This window comes from Bos indicus, chromosome 20, assembly GCF_029378745.1.
Source record: "Bos indicus isolate NIAB-ARS_2022 breed Sahiwal x Tharparkar chromosome 20, NIAB-ARS_B.indTharparkar_mat_pri_1.0, whole genome shotgun sequence".
NCBI classification, from domain to species: Eukaryota; Metazoa; Chordata; class Mammalia; order Artiodactyla; family Bovidae; genus Bos; species Bos indicus.
In genome coordinates this window covers 70,858,573-70,878,604 of record NC_091779.1, presented here as the reverse complement: position 1 = coordinate 70,878,604, position 20,032 = coordinate 70,858,573, and the positions used below count along the sequence as shown (strand labels likewise).

Below are 20,032 nucleotides of genomic sequence, written 5' to 3'. Positions count from 1 at the left end.
ATAAGTCGGTAGGAGGGGCCAAATCGCATTTAGAATGGAACCCCACACCCACCAGAAACGCTGGGAGGGCTCAAACGAAACTTTGTGTGCACAGGACCCAGAGACCCCGCAGAGACTGAGCCAGACCTGCCTGTGAGTGTCTTGAGCATCTCCTGCAGAGACAGGGGGTCAGCAGTGGCTGCCGCGGGGACAGGGGCTCTGGCTGCAGCAGACCTGGAGGGCGTGGTGTGTGGCCCAAGTCCTCTTGGAGGGGATTGCCATCATCTCCATCATTGAGCCACTGAGCAGATGACCCACAAACTGCAGAACAGTTATACCAAAGAAGTTCTCACACTGTTACAGAAGTTCTAGGGCACACAACAGACTTGCCAACCTGGGGATCCAGCAAGGGGACTGAGAACCCCCAGAGAATTTGACTTTGGAGGCCAGTGGGGTTTGATTACAGAACTTCCATAGCACTGGGAAGACAGACTTTGGGGGCACAAACAAAGCTCGTGTGCAACAGGCCCAGGAGAAAGGGGCAGCGACCCCACAGAGACGGAGCAGACCTGCCCGTGAGGGTCCAGGAGTCTCCAGCGGAGGCGTGGGTCGAGAGTGTCCTCTGCGGGGTCGGGGCTCTGAGTGACACTGCCGCCGAAGTCCTTCTGTGGGAGGCTGGCATTGCTGCTTCCCCTACAGTACTCTGGCCTCAGGCCAAACTACTGGGAGGGAACACAGCCCCACCCATCAACAGAAAACTGGATTAAAGAGTTACTGAGCATGGCCCAGCACATCAGAGCAAGACCCAGATTCCCCCACAGCCAGTCCCTCCCATCAGGAAGCTTCCACAAACGTCTTATCATATCCATCATCTATACACATTCAGTTCGGTTCAGCTGCTCAGTTGTGTCCTACTCTTTGCGAGCCCATGGACTGCAGCACCCCAGGCCTCCCTGTCCATCACCAACTCCCGGAGTTTGCTCAAACTCATGTCCATTGAGTCGGTGATGCCATCCAACCATCTCATCCTCTGTCGTTCCCTTCTCCTCCTGCCTTCAATCTTTCCCAGCATCAGGGTCTTTTCCAAATGAGTCAGTTCTTCTCATCAGGTGGCTGAAATATCGGAGTTTCAGCTTCAGCATCAGTCCTTCCGATGAATATTCAGGATTGATTTCCTTCAGGATACACTTGTTTGATCTCCTTGCAGTCCAAGGGACTCTCAAGAGTCTTCTCCAGCACCACAGTTCAAAAGCATCAATTCTCTGGTGCTCAACTTTCTTTATAGTCCAACTCTCACATCCATACATGACTACTGGAAAAACCATAGCTTTGACTATAGGGACCTTTCTTGCCAAAGTAATGTCTCTGCTTTTTAATATGCTGTTTAAGTTGGTCATAGCTTTTCTTCAAAGGAGCATCTTTTAATTTCATGGCTGCAGTCACCATCTGCAGTGATTTTGGAGCCCAGGAAAATAAAGTCTGTCACCGTTTCCACTGTTTCCCCATCTATTTGCCTTGAAGTGATAGGACTGGATGCTATGATCTTAGTTTTCTGAATGTTGAGTTTTAGGCCAACTTTTTCAATCTCCTCTTTCACTTTCATCAAGAGGCTCTTTAGTTCTTCACTGTCTCCCATAAGGGTGGTATCATCTGCGTATCTGACATTATTGATATTTCTCCCAGCAATCTCGACTCCAGCTTGTGGTTCATCCAGCATAGCATTTTGCACGATGTACTCTGCATAGAAGTTAAATAAGGTGGTCTGGTATTCCCGTCTCTTTAAGAATTTTCCAATTTGTCGTGATCCACACAGTCAAAGTCTTTGGCATAGTCATTAAAGCAGAAGTAGATGTTTTCCTGGAACTCTCTTGCTTTCTTAATGATCCAACAGATGTTGGTAATTTGATTTCTAGTTCCTCTGCCTTTTCTCAATCCAGCTTGAACATCTGGAAGTTCTCAGTTCCATCTGGAAGCCTGGCTTGGAGAATTTTGAGCATTACCTTGCTAGCGTGTGAAATGAGTGCAATTGTGTGGTAGTTTGAGCATTCTTTGGCATTGCCTTTTTTGGGATTGGAATGAAAACTGACCTTTTCCAGTCCTGTGGCCACTGCTAAGTTTTCCAAGTTTGCTGGCATGTTGAGTGCAACACTTTCACAGCATCTTCCTTTAGGATTTGAAATAGCTCAACTGGAATTCCATCACCTCCACTAGCTTTGCTTATATGGATGCATCCTAAGGCTCACTTGACTTCACATTCCAGGATGTCTGGCTCTAGTGGGTGATCACATCATCATGGTTATCTGGGTCATGAAGATCTTTGTTGTACAGTTCTTCTGTGTATTCTTGCCACCTCTTCTTAATATCTTCTGCTTCTGTTAGGTCTGTACCATTTCTGTCCTTTATTTTGCCCGTCTTTGCATGAAATGTTCCCTGGGTATCTCTAATTTTCTTGAAGAGATCTCTAGTCTTTCCCATTATATTGTTTTCCTCTATTTCTTTGTACTGATCACTGAGGAAGACTTTCTTATCTCTCCTTGCTCTCCTTTGGAACTCTGCATTCAAATGGGTATATCTTTCCTTTTCTCCTTTGCCTTTAGCTTCTCTTCTTTTCTCAGCTATTTGTAAGACCTCCTCAGACAACCATTTTGCTTTTTTGTATTTCTTTTTCTTGAAGATGGTCTTGATCACTGACTCCTGTACAATGTCACAAACCTCAGTCCATAGTTCTTCAGGGACTCTGTCTATCAGATCTAATCCCTTGAATGTATGTGTGACTTCCACTGTATAATCGTAAGGGATTTGATTTAGGTCATACCTGAATGGTCTAGTGGTTTCCCTAGTTTCTTCAATTCAAGTCTGAATTTTGCAATAAGGAGTTCATTACCTGAACCACAGTCAGCTCCCGGTGTTGTTTTTGCTGACTGTATAGGGCTTCTCCATCTTTGGCTGCAAAGAATAGAATCATCTGATTTCAGTGTTCACCATCTGGTGATGTCCATGTGTAGAGTCTTCTCTTGTGCTGTTGGAAGAGGGTGTTTCCTATGACCAGTGCGTTCTCTTGGCAAAACTGTTAGCCTCTGCCCTGCTTCATTCTGTATTGCAACGCCAAATTTGCCTGTTACTCAGGTATCTCTTGACTTCCTACTTCTGCATTCCAGTCCTGTATAATGAAAAGGACATCTTTGTTGGGTGTTAGTTCTAGAAGGTCTTATAGGTCTTCATAGAAGCGTTCAACTTCAGCTTCTTCAGCATTACTGGTTGGGGCATAGACTTGGATTACTGTGACAGTGAAGGGTTTGCCTTGGAAACGAACAGACATCATTCTGTTGTTTTTGAGATTGCACCCAAGTACTGTATTTCAGACTCTTCAGTCGGCTATGAGGGCTACTCCATTTCTGCTAAGGGATTTCTGTCAGTAGTAGATATAATGGTCATCTGAGTTAAATTTGCCCATTCCAGCCCATTTTAGTTCACTGATTCCTAAAGTGTCGACATTCACTCTTGCCATCTCCTGTTTGACCACTTCCAATTTATCTTGATTCTTGGCTCTAACATTCCAGATTCCTATGCAATATTGTTCTTTGCAGCATCAGACTTGACTTCCATCACCAGTTACATCCACATCTGGACGATTTCGCTTTGGCTCCGTCTCTTCACTCTTTCTGGAGTTGCTTCTCCCCTCTTCTCCAGTAGCATATTGGGCACCTACCCATCTGGGGAGTTCATCTTTCAGTGTCATATCCTTTTGCATTTTCATACTGTTCATGGGGTTCATCTATACGCGTAGACATCATCTCTGTCACTCCTGGAGGGTCTCCAGGCACTTCTGCCCACAGGCCCGGCTCTGACCCTCCCTGGAAGGAGTCACCGACACGCTGGCCTCAGATGAGCTTTCTTTGTAGAGCTTTCACTCACTTCATTTCTGGCTGCACTGGGCCTCGTTTCTGTGTGAAGCCTTTCTCTAGCTGTGCTGTGCGGGCTTTTCACGGAGGTGGGGGCTTCTCTTGTTGCGGAGCATAGGCTCTAGGCTCAAGGGCTTCATGGCCCCGTGGCATGTGGGATCTTCCTGGACCAGGGATCGAACCCACGTCCCCTGCATTGGCAGGCAGATGCTTAACCACTGAACCACCAGGGGAGCCCCCCCGAGATCCATACTGAATATGAACACACAACCAAAACCCTCCAGCACACAGCAGGAAGGGCACAGTGCCGTGAGCGAGAGCAGACGGACCCCAGCGTGCGAGGCAGCAGGATCGGGCCTGCAGGCTGCTGCAGCCACCGGAGGACGCTGTCCCCGGTGCTGGCCTGTCCTCTGTGCAGACACAGAGGCAGGCAGCGGAGAAGGCCCTTCAGACAGACCAGGCAGCTTAACAGAAACAATTAGAATCAAACAGGACGTCGGGAGCCACATTACTGAATAATGGAAAACTCAGTACATGAACTAAGTACCAAGCAGAGAACATGAGTACCATGGAAACAGCTCTGTCTCTGGAATGCCCCCGAGTTCAGCACAGAGGGGCCCGGAAGCTGAGAACAGGAGGGGGGATGAGAACAGGTCACTGCAGAGGAGCGTCACGCGGAGGAGGCACTTCTGAGAGATGGGCCCAGGGCCCGTTTGCCTCCGGAATCATTGCTTTGCTTGGAGAGGGGGATGGATGGGACGCTACACTTGGCGGAGAGCGCCCAGGCCTCAGACGGGAGACAGCCCGGAAGGCCGCAGGCTGTGTCTCTAGGATGAGGGTAAGTAAGGGCACTCGTGCGGGCAGAAACCCAGAAGCAGCCGGTTTCTACAGGACGCGCTCCAGGCGCGGAAGTCTGACCTCAGAAACGTGGGGGAGGGAGTGGAAGCACATGGGTGAGAGCTCGGGCAGAAACAGACAGGAGTCTGCGGGCCGCTCTGGGGTGGGAGCCGAGCGCAGGGTCTGTCTGACTCGGGCGTGCAGGGCCTGGGCGGACATCCTGCTCGCTCTCCTGGGAATGGCACCTGCGTGCTGGTACCCCGTTCCCGAAATGCCAAGTGAAGCCGCTGGAAGCCATCTGGCCCTGGGCTTCCTCGTGGGCGTGGGTGGCTTGTCTCTCCAGGGATCTGTCTGTCTCTCCACATGGTTGGCTGTGTGGGCACAAACTGCCCTGAGGCTCTCTTGCTGTCGTTCACACACGTGTGCCATCTGGTGCTGTCCCTCCCTCTCAACTGACGCTGTGATTGCGTCTCTTTTCCTCCTCCTCAGTCCAGCTGGAGGTTTACTACTTTTATTAATCATCTCGGAAAACAAGCGTTCCTGTCAATATTCTGCACTCTCTTCTCCACCACGACGGACTTGGGCTCTCACACGTGCTGTGGTCTCCTCTGCTCTCTTGGTTTCCGAAGGCGAGTGCTGAGGACACGTGACTCTTTCCCTGCTGGAGGTCTTTAGTGCTTCAGCTGTGCCTCCGTCTCCCCATCAAAGACCATGAACGTGCGTGTTCCGTGTTCTCATTTTCATTCAGTTCAAGATACTTTCTCATTTCCCTTTTGGCTTCTTTGATCCATGGTTTATTTCAAAGTGGTGATGTTTAATTTCTAAATATTTGGAGATTTTCACAGATCTGTTATTGATTTTTAACTTAATTCCACTGGGGCTGAAGAACATAATTTATATGTCCTGAAAGCATTTTATAGTTGTTTAGGCTGGTTTATTGTGTAGAATATTCTTGGTAAATGCTCTGCATGCTCTTGAAAAGTGTGTACACTTCTCAATTTGGGAGGAGTGTCTGCAACAGGTCATGCAGAGTCAAAGTGTTCAGGTCCCCTCTGTTCTCAGAGAGATCTGCTCACACGCCTGTCCGTTTCTGACACAGCACTGAAGCTGCCCCTTGGACTAGTTCTGCTTGCGTTTCCTAACGGTTTTGTGTAATAGATTTTCAATATGTTCAACATTTCAACGTGTTTGTGTACCCAATAACAAATTATTATGTCTTTTTAATACTTTTTATAAAAACACTTTATTTCTTGGTAACGTTACTGATACTTCTCTAAAATACACGCTCCTGATGTCAATGTGGCGGATGTCTCAGTGTGTACTTCAGCCTGTGTCCCTGGGGCCCGCTCTGCCTTTGGTCTGGTAATCTCTGCCTTCCGGCGGGTGGATCGTGCGCCTTTAATGGGATTCCTGGCGTGTGGGGTGGAGCTGCAGGCGTCGACCTGTCCCATCTGCTCTCACTGCTCTTCGGTTGTCCTGTTTAGTCCTGCACCAAGCATGTCTCCCCACTTGGCTGATTTACTTCGGAGGTCGCTTGTCTGTAACCCATCGCGGTTCACCTGCAGTCGCATGGGGTCTTCACCCCCAGTGTAAGTACCTCCCTGCCTGGCTCTGTGGAACCTCACAAAACACCATCATTATTTTAGCCGTAAGTGGTTTATTTTAGATAACCTAAATGACAAGTGAGCCAAGACGCACCCACGTGGCTGCTGCCTCTGGGGCTTCCCCTCCTTCGCCCACATCAGATTGCTCCCGCTGCCCTCGCCCCTGCTGGAAGGCCTCCCTGTGAGGCTTCTCAAAGAGCAGATTTGCTTCGAGGAGTTCCTCCTGCTTCTGCTGTCTGTAAAGCCTGTCATGTTACAGTATATTCTGATACACTTTCAGGGGTGAAGCCTTCTAAGTCAGCAGCTTCTCTCCTGTAACCAGGTGGCGCGTGCTGGCAGCTGGCTCCTGGGTGTGGTTCTCCGTCTGGCCTCGAGGACTTGCAGGAAGGACGCACAGATCTGATCCTGAGAGCGGCCTCAACGCCAGCCCACAGCTGGCCCCACGTTCTGGCCACGGAGGGGCCCTGGATGCATGCCTGGAAACACCGCTGGAGGCCACAGCCCACCAGTGTAGACATCGGCAAAGAGAGATGTCCCCTGAGCCAGGCTCAGGGGCCGAGGTGCTGACGTGCTCACGTGCCCACACCGTGCCAACAGGCTCTGAGACTGAGCCTCAGGGAATATGACTGACCGTGTCACCCTCCAGCTCTCACCCTCATCTGCCCTGTCTGCAAAGACACCTCCCCGCCCTGCTCCTCCCTCTGCGAGCCCTAGGGCGTTTCTCTAACAAAACTCGTCTAGTGACCCCCAGGACACTGCGATGACTCAGCTTCAAAACGAGACGCAGACACGTGAGACTACTTGTGGTCCGAGCTTCCTGAAATCTTCTCCTGTTTACACACACCCACACACACACACACACCCCATCGTGCATTCGCTTCTGGGAATGGGATAAACGCCACTATCTGAAACCTACGTCATGTCAGCCCAAGAAGAGTGTACAGCCAGAGAAATTTATTTTAAAATAGAAACATACGTACATTAAGCTGTAAAATAGTCAAATTTAAATGAAAAGGAAAAAAGCCGTTTGATCCCAGAGTCTACACGGAATGGATTCAAGGAGGCATGTGAAATCCCCGTGAGGAGCACCCACAGACCCCAGGAGACGGAATCCAGGGTGGGGACCCCACAGGAGCGGCCCAGCACCCACGGGCACCAGACGCTCCCGGACCCGGCGACCAGGACGGACGTCCGTGCGGGCGGCGTCATCAGCGCTGTCGGCACCGCGGACACGACGTGGAGGCACCCGAGGCCGTGAGGGACACTCGGGGGTTTGGCAACGTAGAGGCTGTGATATGGGAGGCCCACGTGGGCCGCCACCCTCTGCAGCGGTGCCCTGAGCGCCTCAGTCTGTGTGGGGCTTCCGCTGGGGGGTGTCCTCGTAGGACTCCCCAAACTCGTTCACTCTACTCTTATCCACGGGATAAAGCCTGCAACGAGACCACGTGTGAGTCAGGCTGGCTGGCACACAAGCGCGAACACGCATGTCCTGGGTGAATGAGAGCCAGGACTCGGATAGTCAGTCCCCGTGGGAGAGACCGGCGCGGGTTTGCCTTGTGCCCTCTCGACGTTCTTAGGACGGTCAGGCCAGACCTCTGCTCCTGAGGCCGCCGCTGACAGCTGCACCCATGCCGAGGTGGGGGCCAGAGCCTGGGTGCATGCATGCAGAGCAGGGCCGTGGCCCGCCTCACGCTCTGCTGAGCAGGGGAGCGACGTGCTCGTGGGGCAGTCAGACAGACAGCAGTGCTCCTGCACAGGGCGCCAGGCCCCGAGGCCCCACCTGCCAGCGCCTCCCCTACAGGAGCAGGACGGGGCCACACTCACCACCGCTGGTACAGGTACACGAGGAACACCACGTCATCCCGGAAGCAGGCCAGCCGGTGCGAGGTGGGCATGGTGATGATAAAGGCGAACACGTCGTCGATGAAGGTGTTAAAGGCCTGCAGGCGGGCGGGGCCGTGAGACCAGAGCCCCCCGGGCACGCGGTCACCCGTGGGCACTCACCACCCAGTGACCTGAGCGCCACCACAACGGGGAGCAGCAGGGGTCCTGGGCCCAGGGTGACCCTGGCACAGACCCCACGGCCGGGCGTCCCGCCAGCCCTCCGCAAACAGGATGGAGAAGCACCGCCCAGGAGTGGTGGTGGGATTACGGAGCCGTCTGCATAGAATCCCCGTGCAGATCCAAAGCAGAAGGCAGCTCTGACCATCCCCACGCCCGACCTGGCACGCTCTAGTTCACGGTCACTGGAGGGTCACGCGGCGCCAGCCTCTGCACGTGGCCGGGCCACGACATGCCCAAGAGCCCATGGCCAGCTTGGGCCTGGGACCACTGGAGCCGCTGTCTGGTGGGCAGGGACCCAGCACCCGACGCCAGCCAGCGGGTCAAGAGCATCCGCCTGCTGTAGGACGTGTGGTGCCAGGAAACAGCAGGGCTGTCCCTCGGGAGACCGTCTGTGGGGCTGGGGCAGGGACCCCGGGCTTCCAGGGCCACCGCGGGGCTCTGTGCTTGAAGGAGAACCCCCAGCCTGGACCCCCAGTGCCCCTGCACAGAAGCACGGCTGACACGACCCGGCCACGAGGGACAGTGCCCAAGGGCCCCGTGCAGGCGACACACTGACCTTGTAGGTGAAGGCCTTCCAGGGCAGGTGGGCCACTGACTTCATCTGGGGACAAGGAGACGGGGCGCGTCAGGGCTGGGCGGCCCAGGGGCGCGGGGCCCACGGGTCAGGGGGCGCGCCTCTTACCTTGTAGTTCACGAAGAGCTGGGGCAGCATGAACAGGAAGCCGAACGCATAGACCCCTGGGGAGACACGGGTGTGGAGGCACGGGCCGGGATGCTGCCCCTGCCGCCGGGCATCGGAGCTACCGACTCCGGACGCCTGGGAGCTCTGCCTGCCGTTACCCACCGCCTCCTGCCCGGGGCCGAGACGGGCCCCTCCCACGCCCGGTGAACGCGCCGAGCTGGGCCCGGCGGCCGGCAAGCAGCAGCTCACCGTCTGGACAAGCCGAGGGCCGAGCTGCCCCGGACATGGGGCGGGGGCTGCGGTGCCGCACCGACTACCCACGAGAACATGGTGCCACAGCTGACCCCAGAGGCCCAGCAAGGGGGACGCAGGGAGTGGCAGGCAGGGCCGGACAGGGCACCTCTCGCCGCACTAGGCCAGGCGGCAGGTGGACGATGTGACCCGCTACAAACGCTGCTGCCAGGATGGGAGACTCACCGTTGACAAAGCTGTTGATCAACCAGGAATACCAGCTGGAAGGCAAGGGCAGTGACGGGGGCGCCGCTCGGCCTGTCGTGACCGAGGCCCCCCTGGCCCCTCCAGTGCCGGGGCCGCAGCAGGGGCTGCTCTTGGCGGGCTAGCCCGGGCCACCTGCGTGGACGGTGGGCTCCTTAGAGCCCCCACCGAGGGGACAGCAGAGACCCGGCACCTGGAGCCCCCACCGAGGGGACGGCAGAGACTGGGCACTGACACACTTCCCCTGACGACCTCCAGTGGGACAGAACCACGCAGCCTGGGGGCGGCCCTGAGCCTGGCCCGCACACCGGTGCCGCTGGGGGTCGCCCGTGCTGGGAGGATGGGGCCACGACAGTGCAGAGGCCCCTGCCCCTCTGGACGCGGGCTGTGTGGCCAGCAGTGAGTCTGCTCCCACAAGTGCTCCCCAGCCTGCTGGGACCAGATGGCCGCGAGGGGCCAGCAACGGGCAGCCAGGACCCAGGCTGAGGGCGAAGCTGCGCTGGACCCGCGGCCGTCAGCAGGGTGCTCTCACCTCTTGTACTTGATGTTGAGCAGTGAGTAGATGGCACCCCCGATGCAGAGAGGGTAGAGCAGGTAAGACAGGTACTTCATGGCCTGGGGGACAGAAGGTGCCCAGTCAGGGCCCGTCCTCCGAGCCGCCTAGACCCACAGACCAGAGGGCACAGTGGCAGGACGTCCAGGGCAGCAAAGCTGGGCTGCGTGGAGGATACAAGCTGGCAAGCATCTGCCCACAGGACATCCGCCACGAACGCGTGATGGATCCACGCCGGCCCTGACACACAGCCAGACTCAGCGTGACTGGGGGCAGGCGGGGGACCAGACGTCCAGCAAAGGACTCTGAAAAAAGGGGTCCTCGATTCCCATCTGGGCTTTACCAAAACCCGATGAAGACTGGGATGCGGCCGACGCCCGTGAAACCAGAACACAAAATCCCTGCACGAGGAACGTGTGAACCAACCCGAGAACCACGCGGGAGGGGGCGCCCCACGGCGCGGAGCGGGCCTGGCTCACAGCCCCACGGGCGCCCACAGGCCCGGCTCACAGCCCCACGGGCGCCCACGAGCAGGAAGACGCCTCCCAACAGGACAGCACGTGGAGCAGGCACCCACAGGACTGGGACCCGGGAGCCCCCAGCGCCCCCTCCTGGGTCAGAAGACCAGCAGGCAGCTTCCCAGGGTCGCGGTTAAGGCGGGCGGGTCCCACACCCAGGATGGGCCTCCTCCCGGGCAGCCACAGCCCGGCCCGTGCCTGCGGGTGAGCACGCTGCGCCGCCGCTCACCTGGGCGTCGTACTCCTCTGTCCTCCGCTCAGACTCACTGTAAGTGCCAAACTGCAAAGGAGTCCACACAAGCACGTCACCCCAGGGGCCAGGTTGGCGCCCGGGCTCAGCCTGGCTGCGGGCTGAGCGGGAGGAACCCCCGGCCAGGCACGGCAGCCCTGAGCGCACCGCCCGGGACGCGAGGCCGTGGCAGGCCCGTCAACCCAGACGTCATGCGGCACGGCCGCTTCCTGCCCCCGTCCCGCTAGGCTTTCAGTAAACGCCCTGCTCCCCCTCAGCCAGGGCAGACGCGTGGGGTGACGCGGACCACGAGCTGCACCACGCCGTGTGACCCGCCCTTGACCTGCACGCCTGCACCCTCAGTCCCAGGGGTCTGCACGTGAGGCCCGCCACACGAAGCGGAGCAGCCGCCCGGCCGTCACCTCCCACTGCCGCCCCAGGAAGCTCGACACCGGAGAGCCCCTCAGGGTGTGGTCAGGGCAGGACCCCACCCTGCGGGAGGCTGCACTTGAGATGGGACAACCAGCGTCCCGCCTGGTCGTGGGGTGGGGGGTTGCTGCTCCTACGGCTGGGGACGGGGGATCCCAGGGGAATCAGAGCCCAGGGGGCTTGAGGGCAGAGCTGCAGAGGGGTGAGCTGCCCCGCCCACACCAAGACACCCCTGCGTGTCCCCGCGGGCCTACAGGTGACCATGAGACGGTCACCCGCCCTCAGGACTGTACGTGGTGGGGTGCAGCCAAGGGACGCATGCAGCGGCTGGCCTGTCCCACAGGTGGGCTGCGACAGGACGAAGTGACAGGTCCCCGAGAGGACATGGGGGGGCATCCCCTACCTGAAATGTGGGCCACAGGCCTCTCCAGATGACGGTCATCTTCAAGGCCTTTTTCACTTTCCACAGCTGAGAAAGGAAAACCACACCTGAGGTTCCAGGACCCAGAAGAAGCCACGGCCTGCTGCTTGGACGGTGACCGATCAGGACACGGGCCACTCATGCCCCGCTGCACCCCAGCTCAGCCTGACCACTCGGCGGGCCCCTGACCAACGCCCGTCTCCAGCACAGACCCAGCCTGTCCGCCCTTGGGGACCACCAATCCCCACCTAGTTCACCTGTGCCTGGCCACCCCCACCACCTCCAGACTTGCCCTGGCACCTTCTTCCAGCCCCCCAGGCAGCACAGAGTCCCGTGTCCTGCCACGGCTGGGTGTCTCCAGGTGGTCGTCCCACTGAGGTGGGGCCAGCACAACAGTGAAGTCGGTGTCCACATGACTTGTGGCTGCGGGAGGGCCCAGACAGCACTTCCCAAGGGGTGCCCACAGGCAAAGGCCTGAACAAAACCACTCTGAGGGTCCTGGTGAGGGTGGTGCCGGAGGCCCAAGGGGCCCTGGACTCCAGAGAGAGGGCATCCTGGCCCATCATTCCCACATCGCCCATTACCCATCCTGCTCCACACAGCATCAGTTCAGCGACAGCCACGGGGTCCACCCACCGAGCTACCACATCTCGCGGGCGGACAGGACAAGGAAGCGTCCAGGTGGAGACACACAGGGCTGTGTGAAGCTCCACTGGAGCCAGGCAGCGGCGCCCTTGCCCTAGCCAGGCCGGCCAGTCCCCAGGCAGACGCCAGTCCCGACCCACGATGAGCACCTGGGCCCCACGACCTCTGAGGCAACACGCAGATCAACGCCCAGGTGGGCCACTCACCTCGATGGCGGCTCCAATGCCCGCGGGCACCAGCACCAGGAGGCTCGTCTGCTCGTCCAGCAGGAACAGGAAGATGACCACGGTGCTGAAGCAGCGCCAGAGCACTGGGGACGGGCGGGCGGGGCTGAGTGCAGGGTGGGGCCAGCCAGCTGCACCCCACGCACACCCACACAGGTGCACACACGTGCACACAGGCACTCAGCCCCGGGGTACCAGCACCTTCAAGCGCGTCTCCCCTCTGCCCACTGAAAGGGAGCCGTGGAGCCATGAAAGGCTGGGACCCAACAGAAAGCCACGTCAGCCAGGACGTGTGTGAGCCACACGCACTGACATGACGCACGGACGGGATGCGGGGGACACGGTTCCTGATGGGGACCCTGCGCCGGAGCTGGGCCTGTCTTCCCAGCGGAGACTCAGGAGCCACCATGGCTGTGGGAATGTCCCCTGCAGGGCAATGCCTGCCAGGAACGCAGGCCCCAGGCCCCACAAACGCTGCTCACACCACAACAGCAGAGGCCAGCGGAGGGCCTCAGAGGGGTCCTCCCCTCCGAGTAAGTCAGAAGCGAGGACAGAAGACCCCGAGACCTGGGACCTGGACGCAGGGGCCACCCAAGCACCCCAGGCCCCGCCCTCAGAGTGACTCCACGGGAGCTGAAGAGCCACCTCCTGCTGGGAAGCCAGCCTGGCGGCCCGCGGGACCACGAGCCCATGCAGACGAGTGCCGAGAACCGGCCCCCGAGCCCCCTGCCCCAGGTGTACGGGGTGCTCCCCACGGCCAGGAGGCTGCCCTCACCCTCCCAGGCTGCTCTCACGGGGACCTAAAAGCCCGTCCCAAGCAAGAGCCGCGTGGGTCCCGGGCGAAGACCCCTGTGGGCGTCAAAGTGAGCTCATCACCCGCCCACGTGGCCCAGCGGGAGGACACGAGCGAGTCCCGAGCCACTACCTGCTTTGGTGGACATGCCGATCATGCTCTTCTTCTTCTTCCAGAAGCTGATGTCGTTTTTAAACGCCAGGAAATCAAAAAGTAGCTGGAAGAGGACAGGACAGCAATGAGCCCCCATGCTGTGTGGGCGAGCACGGGCTCGACTGGAGACACTGTCCACTCAGGGAGACCCCAGCCCCAGCGCGGCCCTGCCAAGTTCTAGCTTCTCTGGTGGCCGGTGCCCTGGCCTGTGGACCCACTGTTACAGCCGGGAGCCGGGCCTCACCCCCGCCCTCTGCCCTGAGCACAGCTCCATGCAGGCTTTTCTGGCAGTCGCCAGCCACTGCGTCTAACGGGGACCCTCCCGGCAGGACCCGACCGTAACTCTTGGAATCACCGTGCCAGACCTCACACAAGGCAACACCTATTTTGCTAACCTCATTTTGATTTGTTTTCAAAACGGCTCCAAACAGACGAAACCTAGCCCTTCAGCTAGTTAAGCCTGAGTGTAGACCCCTCTCCTGCGGGGCGGGGAGAGAGGAGGCTGCACTGGAAAACCAGGAGCACTCACGTGAAATGCAGCCACGAAGAAGGTCAGCGCCAAGAAATACAAGTTGGTGTCGACAAAGATCCCCTTTACTTCGTCAGCATCTTTTTCTGAGAATCCTGAAGGGGACCGAGGACCCGAGTGAGGGGCGACATGGACCCATGCTACAGAGCCCCGAGGGGTCACCTCGTCTGCAAAGGAGCTCCTCGGACCCCACAGGGCCCAAGAGGGACAGCCTCACGGGCGGACGGGCGCCGAGTGCCGGGCTCCCCCGACTCCCCACTCCCGGGGCACGCCCGGCGGCCTCACCGAACTGCTGCAGTGAGTACACGGCGTCCTGCATGTGGATCCAGAAGCGCAGCCGCCCCAGCGAGATCTTGTCGTAGGACACGGTGAGCGGCAGCTCAGTGCTGGAGCGGTTGATGACCTGCGGGGGAGCGGTGGCGGTCCGTCCCTGCGCCAGGCTGGGACCCCGTGGGCCCGGCACCACACCGTCCTCTGGTGACCTGCAGGCACCTCCTCCAGGAAGTCCTCATTCCTCAAGCTCCTCTCCATCAAATGAACCCTATGTGTCTCTTGTGACCACAGCCCCGGCGCTGGCGCCTCCTGGGCAGGCGCGGGGACCCACGTTGGCAGCTGAGTCGAGCAGAGGCCCACGGGAGTCTGAGCCCCTGCCCGGGGACCAGATGCCAAGGCTGCCCTGAGAAGAACACGGCGGGGCAGCCACACTCACGGGGGCGGCGGGAGCTGCAGGGAGGGGTGGCCCCTCAATAGGACCCTCGAGGACACTTGGAATTGACGTGTGACTGTGTGTGGAGGGGAGGTGTCCCATGACACCCGACCCTGCGGCCCCCATAGCTGAGCTCTGCCCAGAGACGCTAAGCAGCAGGCCTCCGTGGAGAGAGCACCTCCCTGACCCTAAGTGAGGCCCTGCAGGTCGGAGACACGGTGACACAGCGGTTTGGGTGCTGCGAGGTGCCCAGCACGGTGCCTGCGGCGGTAAGCAACCTCAGGCGTCAGCTGTTAGTGCTGCTGCCAGCCCAGCCCACCCCGGGGGCGCAGGTGACCGGGCGCCAGCCTGGAAGAGGCAGGCTCTGCTCCAGATGCCTCCCCACCAGAATCCCGGGCCCCCGTGGAGCCATGGCCACAGCCACTTGAGGGATAAGCAGCCCTCCCAGGGCTCCGTGCTCATCACGGGTGGGACCCGCTGCCCACAGTATGCAGGCTATGCTGGGGTCGGCGGCAGCAGCCAACTCACCATGAGGTCCTTGACACGGTTGCTCAGCTGGTCAATGAACAGGATGGGCAGGTACTGCACCGTCTTCCCCAGCTGGATCCTGGGGGCAGAGCCGTCTCCAGGTCACTGGGGGGCTCCCGCACCCAGGAGGACAGAAACCCCAAGATGCTGGGTCTACCTCACAGACCGCTCCCCCAACCGCGACCCCAGCGCTTCTGGGTGCCAGCAGGCCCAGGACGCGCATTCCCACGGGGAGCGGAGGGGCCCGTGCGCCACGTTCCCCCCTCACAGCTGCCACTGGAAAACGCAGTGAGGCTGGGCACCGGGCGCTCAGCGGGACGCCATTCAGGACACAGAACGAGGGGCTGTGCGTGCGCCCACATGAGTGTCCGGGGTGCAGCGAGACGTGAGGGCCACAGGCTTGGGAGGGGGCGGGCAGGGGCCTCGCGCCCCGCGGCCCTCACGCTCCCAACTACGAACGCACCCAGCATTAAAAAATGAGAACTTGACAGAAGGCAGAGTGCCGTGAGCGCACCAGAGGGGCCGCTGAGAAGTGTGGGAGGCGACAATTCTCATCCGCGTTTCCGGGAGCTACGTGTCGACCTGGGACTGGGCCAGAGTCGGGGTTAGGGCAGGGTGCCCTAAGCCGGCTTCAACGGTTATGCTTCTGATGGCAAGTGATGGAGAGAGGGTGACCTAACAACCAGCATTTAAGCTGAGGGAGTGGCGTGTGAGGTCGCGGGACACAGACAGGGGATTGCCTCGAGGGTGCAGGGTGACTCGGCCCAACCAGGTTCCCCACTGTCCCTCTGAGAAAACACCCGCTGTTCCCTTCTTCCCTCCTGGTCGTGGTGGCAGCTGTGATCAGCGAGACCTCCAAGAGGCAGGATGGCCGGGGCACTCCAGGCAGCCCCCGGCTCCCTACTACGGAGGTCTCAGGGGTGCAGGTGCAGCCCATCTGCTCCTGGACTGTGGCTGGCCACGATCCCGGGGGCTCCCCCACCCACCAGATCCACCCTCTGCTGTCCGCTCAGGGAGTGCACGAGTGGTGCTCAAGCTGGGCGCGGGACCTGCAGCGGGCCTGCCCCGGGGCCTCAGCGGCACCTACATCTTCATGTAGCGCTGCACGTCCGCAGGCAAGGAGGCCCCGTCAAAGACGAAGTTGTCCACCATCACGTTTAGGGTCAGCCTGGGCCTCCAGTGAGAAACGGGCTCATCCAGGGCACTCGTCGGCCTCTTCTCGGCCTCGATCTGCTGCTGAACATGAGCGCTGACTCAGCAAGGAGAGGCCGGGAGGGGCAGGCCCAGTGGGTCTCGGGGGCGGGGTGCGGAACCCTTACCTGGGAGAGAATGCAGCCCCGAGCCGGCCCGAGAGGGACCCTGGCGGCCCTCGCCCAGACCCTCACTCCCCACAGCCTGCTCATGGCAGAAGCCGAAGGCCTGCTGTTCCAGAGCTCGTGATCCTGGGTCTCACGGACTCCTGCCCCAGGAAGGCCGAGCCCTGAACAGTCACAGGAAGCGGGGGCAGTCTGGAGGTAAGAGCCCTGCAGCCTGCAAGGAGCCTGAACTGAGACGCTTCTAAAGCAGCTCTGCCCAGCCTTCTGGAAGGGGTCTGTCCGCGCCTGGGCAACAAGCCTAAATCCACTAAATTCAGAACAAACCCTTCCTGACGGGAAGACCTTAACGTTGGACCTGAGCAGCCCCGTGAACAGACAGCGACGCTCTATTTATCTCCGCCCTCCAGCTCCAGTTCAGCTCTAGCGGTGACACCAGAGCCGTCTTCCCAGAAGCAGCAACAGCTGACGCTGACTCAGCACCCGCACGATCCAGAGCCGCCCTCCACCCTCCACCCTCCGCAGGCCCCCAGGAAGGCCCTGAGGCAGTGCTGTGCGGTCTGCACGGGACGGGAACCCAGGGCCTTTCCAAGGACACAGAGAAGACGACGTGCACACCTCCCGGAGAGCTGCCGCCCCTGGCCGTGAAGGGCTCTCCTTCCAGGGCACACGGCCCCGAACACCAGGCTACCTCTGTTCTGTCCTCCCCTGCGGTCACGGCCAAGAGTGTGCCCACCAGCCTTCCCTGAACGTGTGGTTTTCTAGGCGTACGAGCCACACTTTGTACTCCTGCCTTTCTCCTAATTTAGGTCACATCCTTAGAATCAACGCCCCAGCACTGCCTTGTCCTGCCCCAGCACAGCGTCACCAGCTCCAAGTCTGACCGTAGCTGAGGTGGGCCACCCCGCACCAACTCTCTGCCCTGCACACACACTCCCAGGGCTCAGAGGCCCGGTGACCTGAGAAGGAATCCAGGTGAAGGAAGTCACCGAACACTCAGACTGCGCACCACTAACTCAACACAGATAACGGCACGTGCAGACGCGTGTGGACCCCAGGGGCCAGCAGGCTGCCTCCCGCTGGCCCGCTCACCTGTGCCGCGGGTCCCCCGGCGAGCAGGCTGACCTCCTCCGGCCTGGGGACCATGTAGGTGGTTAGCGGGCTCACCAGGTGCACCTGCTTCGCATCATTCCAGGGCAGGACGCCGGCGTGGTGGAGGAAGACGTAGGCGTACAGCGTGCCATTGTTCCTCGTTTTCTTGGGGACAGAGACGTTGACTGTCCTGAAACCACATAACCGACGACAACGCCGTAAGCGTTTTGTTCTGGGGAAGTGGAGCCCACGCGAGCACGTCCACAGAAAATGCCGTTTTGAACCCAAACCGATTACTGTCGGCTGAGAAGTACTAAGAGTGAAACCCACCTGCCTAGATGTCACTGGAGTCCCGAATGTACGTTTACGCAACGCACTCTGAGGGCACGGGCAGCTGCTGCAAAGCCTGCATCCCCTCCGCTAAGGTCGCAGGCCAGCCCCAGGCACGCGTGACCCACCCCATCCCCACAGCAGCTCTCCCACAGGACTCGGGCTCTGCCGAGTCACACACCCCAGTACTCATCTTGACGCCTCCCAGACAACAAAGACGGAAGAGGAGGGCTCGTGATGAGCACATCACTTTTAAAATTACATTTCTTCAAACTTAAAAACCTAGAATCATCAGTTACATGCAGCTTTAAAAAGCCGCACTACATACTTCCATATTTACACTGCTTGCTCTTTTCTGTAGCTACACTTCACTTAATTTTGATCTTCTGCTAAATTCTTCCGTCCATCCTTCTCTTTTCCCTTCTAGATAACAGAACTGAATCCCTTCTGTTGGGAAAACACAAGTTTTTCTGTCGGAACTGCGTAAGCTCTGTTCAGCAGGTCGTCTGCACCCATCCCCACGCCTCCGGAAACTCCCCACGGCCGAGCTGCATCCCACAACTGTTAGAAGCTGGGTGAGCTACTTCCTAAGTGACAAAGCTGGTCCTTTCAACTGAAACGAAGTTTGCTGCCTACGTTTCACACGTTTGCAGCTGAAACACTCCACCGTGCACGAGAGGGTCGGTAACGCCACTTCTCTGCGGTGCACTTCTCTGACACTCACTCTCTCTCTCTCTCTCTCACACACACACACACTGACTCTTCAACAATCTCAATGGCCACGGGGCTTGCCTGTCACCTTGCCCACATCCGTACCTTTCAAATTTGGACTCCACGTCAAAGTCCTCCACGTTCAAGACCAGATCCACGTTGTTCTCAGAGCCCAGGTTAGACCGCGTGGTGGTATACACACTGAGCTGGAAAAAGGACCGTCAAGAAAATCAAGCCTGCGAGGGCCCTGGCAGAAAGCGCAGGGCGCTGACAGAGGAAGACCTGAGCGGCCGCTGCAGGGAAGGTGCCTGCCGTTCCTCAGGGGACAGGACTCGGCGGTGACACGATGGCTGTGAGGGCCAGGCCTGCCACAGAGGGACACCTGCTGGAGCCTGAGGCTGGCCGCTGGACGGGGCGGGGCACAGGGGCCAGCTGCGGGCCGAGGGTCGTCGGGGCTCGGGGCTGGGAGGCGGCCTCACCTGGGTCAGAGTCTGGCGCCCGGCTCGGCCCGCCCGGCCCGAGGGTGGAGGTCGGGCGGGGGGCAGGCGCTCACCTGCAGCTTGGGCCTCTGAGCCAGGTAGGGCTGGATGCAGCGGCCGTGGCCGGAGCACGGGCGGGTGTAGACGATGCCGTACATGACCCAGCAGGTGTGCACCACGTACACCACGAACACGCCCACGACCAGGCTGGTGAAGGAGCTCCGGCCGCTCCACATGGCGCCGCCGCCGGGCCCGGCGGGCCGCCTCGCAGACGCGGGCACTCCGCCCGCCCGGCGCCCTGCCGGACGCTCCGGCCGCCGCCGCTCACGCGAGAGCCGCCGCGCGCCGCCGCCACCGCCGAGGAACGAACGCACCGCGCGCCGCGGGCAGCCGGCTGCCCCGCATGCTCGCCGCCGCCGCTGCCGCCGCCGCCGACCTGTCGCCGCTGGATTCGCCGCCGCGCCGCTTCCGGGCCCCGCACCGTCCGCCGGAAGTGGGCGCGCCGCGTGGCCCCCTGGGAAGGGTAGTTCCACCGGCCTCGCGCACGCGCCTGCGTCGGGGGCGCGGTGTGACGTCACCCACCGCGCCGTCCTCCCGGCGTGCCCCGCGGTTCCGGCGGGTCGGGGGCTGTCTCGCAGAGGGGAGGCTGCGGGGCTGGGGGCCGGGCCGCGCGCCGCCTCCTCCCGAGGAGCGGGCGAGACACCTGGCCCAGGGCTGGCGCCGAGTGGCGTGGAGCCGCGAGAGAGCGCGCGGTCCCTCAGCCTGAGTCTGGGGTTGGGTGGACGACGTGAGAGGCGGAGGCGGAAAAAAATAGGC

The 20,032-nt window shown here is 59.8% G+C and overlaps 1 protein-coding gene across 2 annotated transcripts; it reads right to left on the bottom strand.

Annotated features, from left to right (window-relative positions):
- Nucleotides 1-7,261: 7,261 nt before the first annotated feature.
- Nucleotides 7,262-19,675, bottom strand: CLPTM1L (CLPTM1 like). Of its 2 annotated transcripts, none has more exons than XM_070774890.1 (17): nt 19,291-19,675; nt 18,843-18,943; nt 17,697-17,886; nt 16,379-16,527; nt 15,292-15,370; nt 14,343-14,460; nt 14,058-14,152; nt 13,508-13,592; nt 12,565-12,668; nt 11,696-11,761; nt 10,864-10,914; nt 10,096-10,178; nt 9,546-9,580; nt 9,069-9,124; nt 8,943-8,987; nt 8,147-8,262; nt 7,262-7,752 (listed from the first exon to the last, which is right to left on the bottom strand). In XM_070774890.1, exons 1-17 carry the CDS (start codon nt 19,450-19,452, stop codon nt 7,668-7,670), a joined length of 1,620 nt encoding a protein of 539 aa, XP_070630991.1. In that variant the 5' UTR covers nt 19,453-19,675; the 3' UTR covers nt 7,262-7,667. The 2 variants fall into 2 exon arrangements, with proteins under 2 accessions (XP_070630991.1, XP_070630992.1); XM_070774891.1 differs by having other exon boundaries at nt 16,379-16,524; nt 19,291-19,673.
- Nucleotides 19,676-20,032: the final 357 nt, after the last annotated feature.

Excerpts from the sequence above, each read along its gene's own strand:
- CLPTM1L (XM_070774890.1), bottom strand. The coding sequence starts at position 19,452 with ATGTGGAGCGGCCGGAGCTCCTTCACCAGCCTGGTCGTGGGCGTGTTC. Across the intron at positions 12,669-13,507 it reads CGGCATGTCCACCAAAGCAG|TGCTCTGGCGCTGCTTCAGC; the intron begins GTAGTGGCTCGG and ends GCCCGTCCCCAG. Across the intron at positions 10,915-11,695 it reads GCCTGTGGCCCACATTTCAG|TTTGGCACTTACAGTGAGTC; the intron begins GTAGGGGATGCC and ends ACTCCTTTGCAG.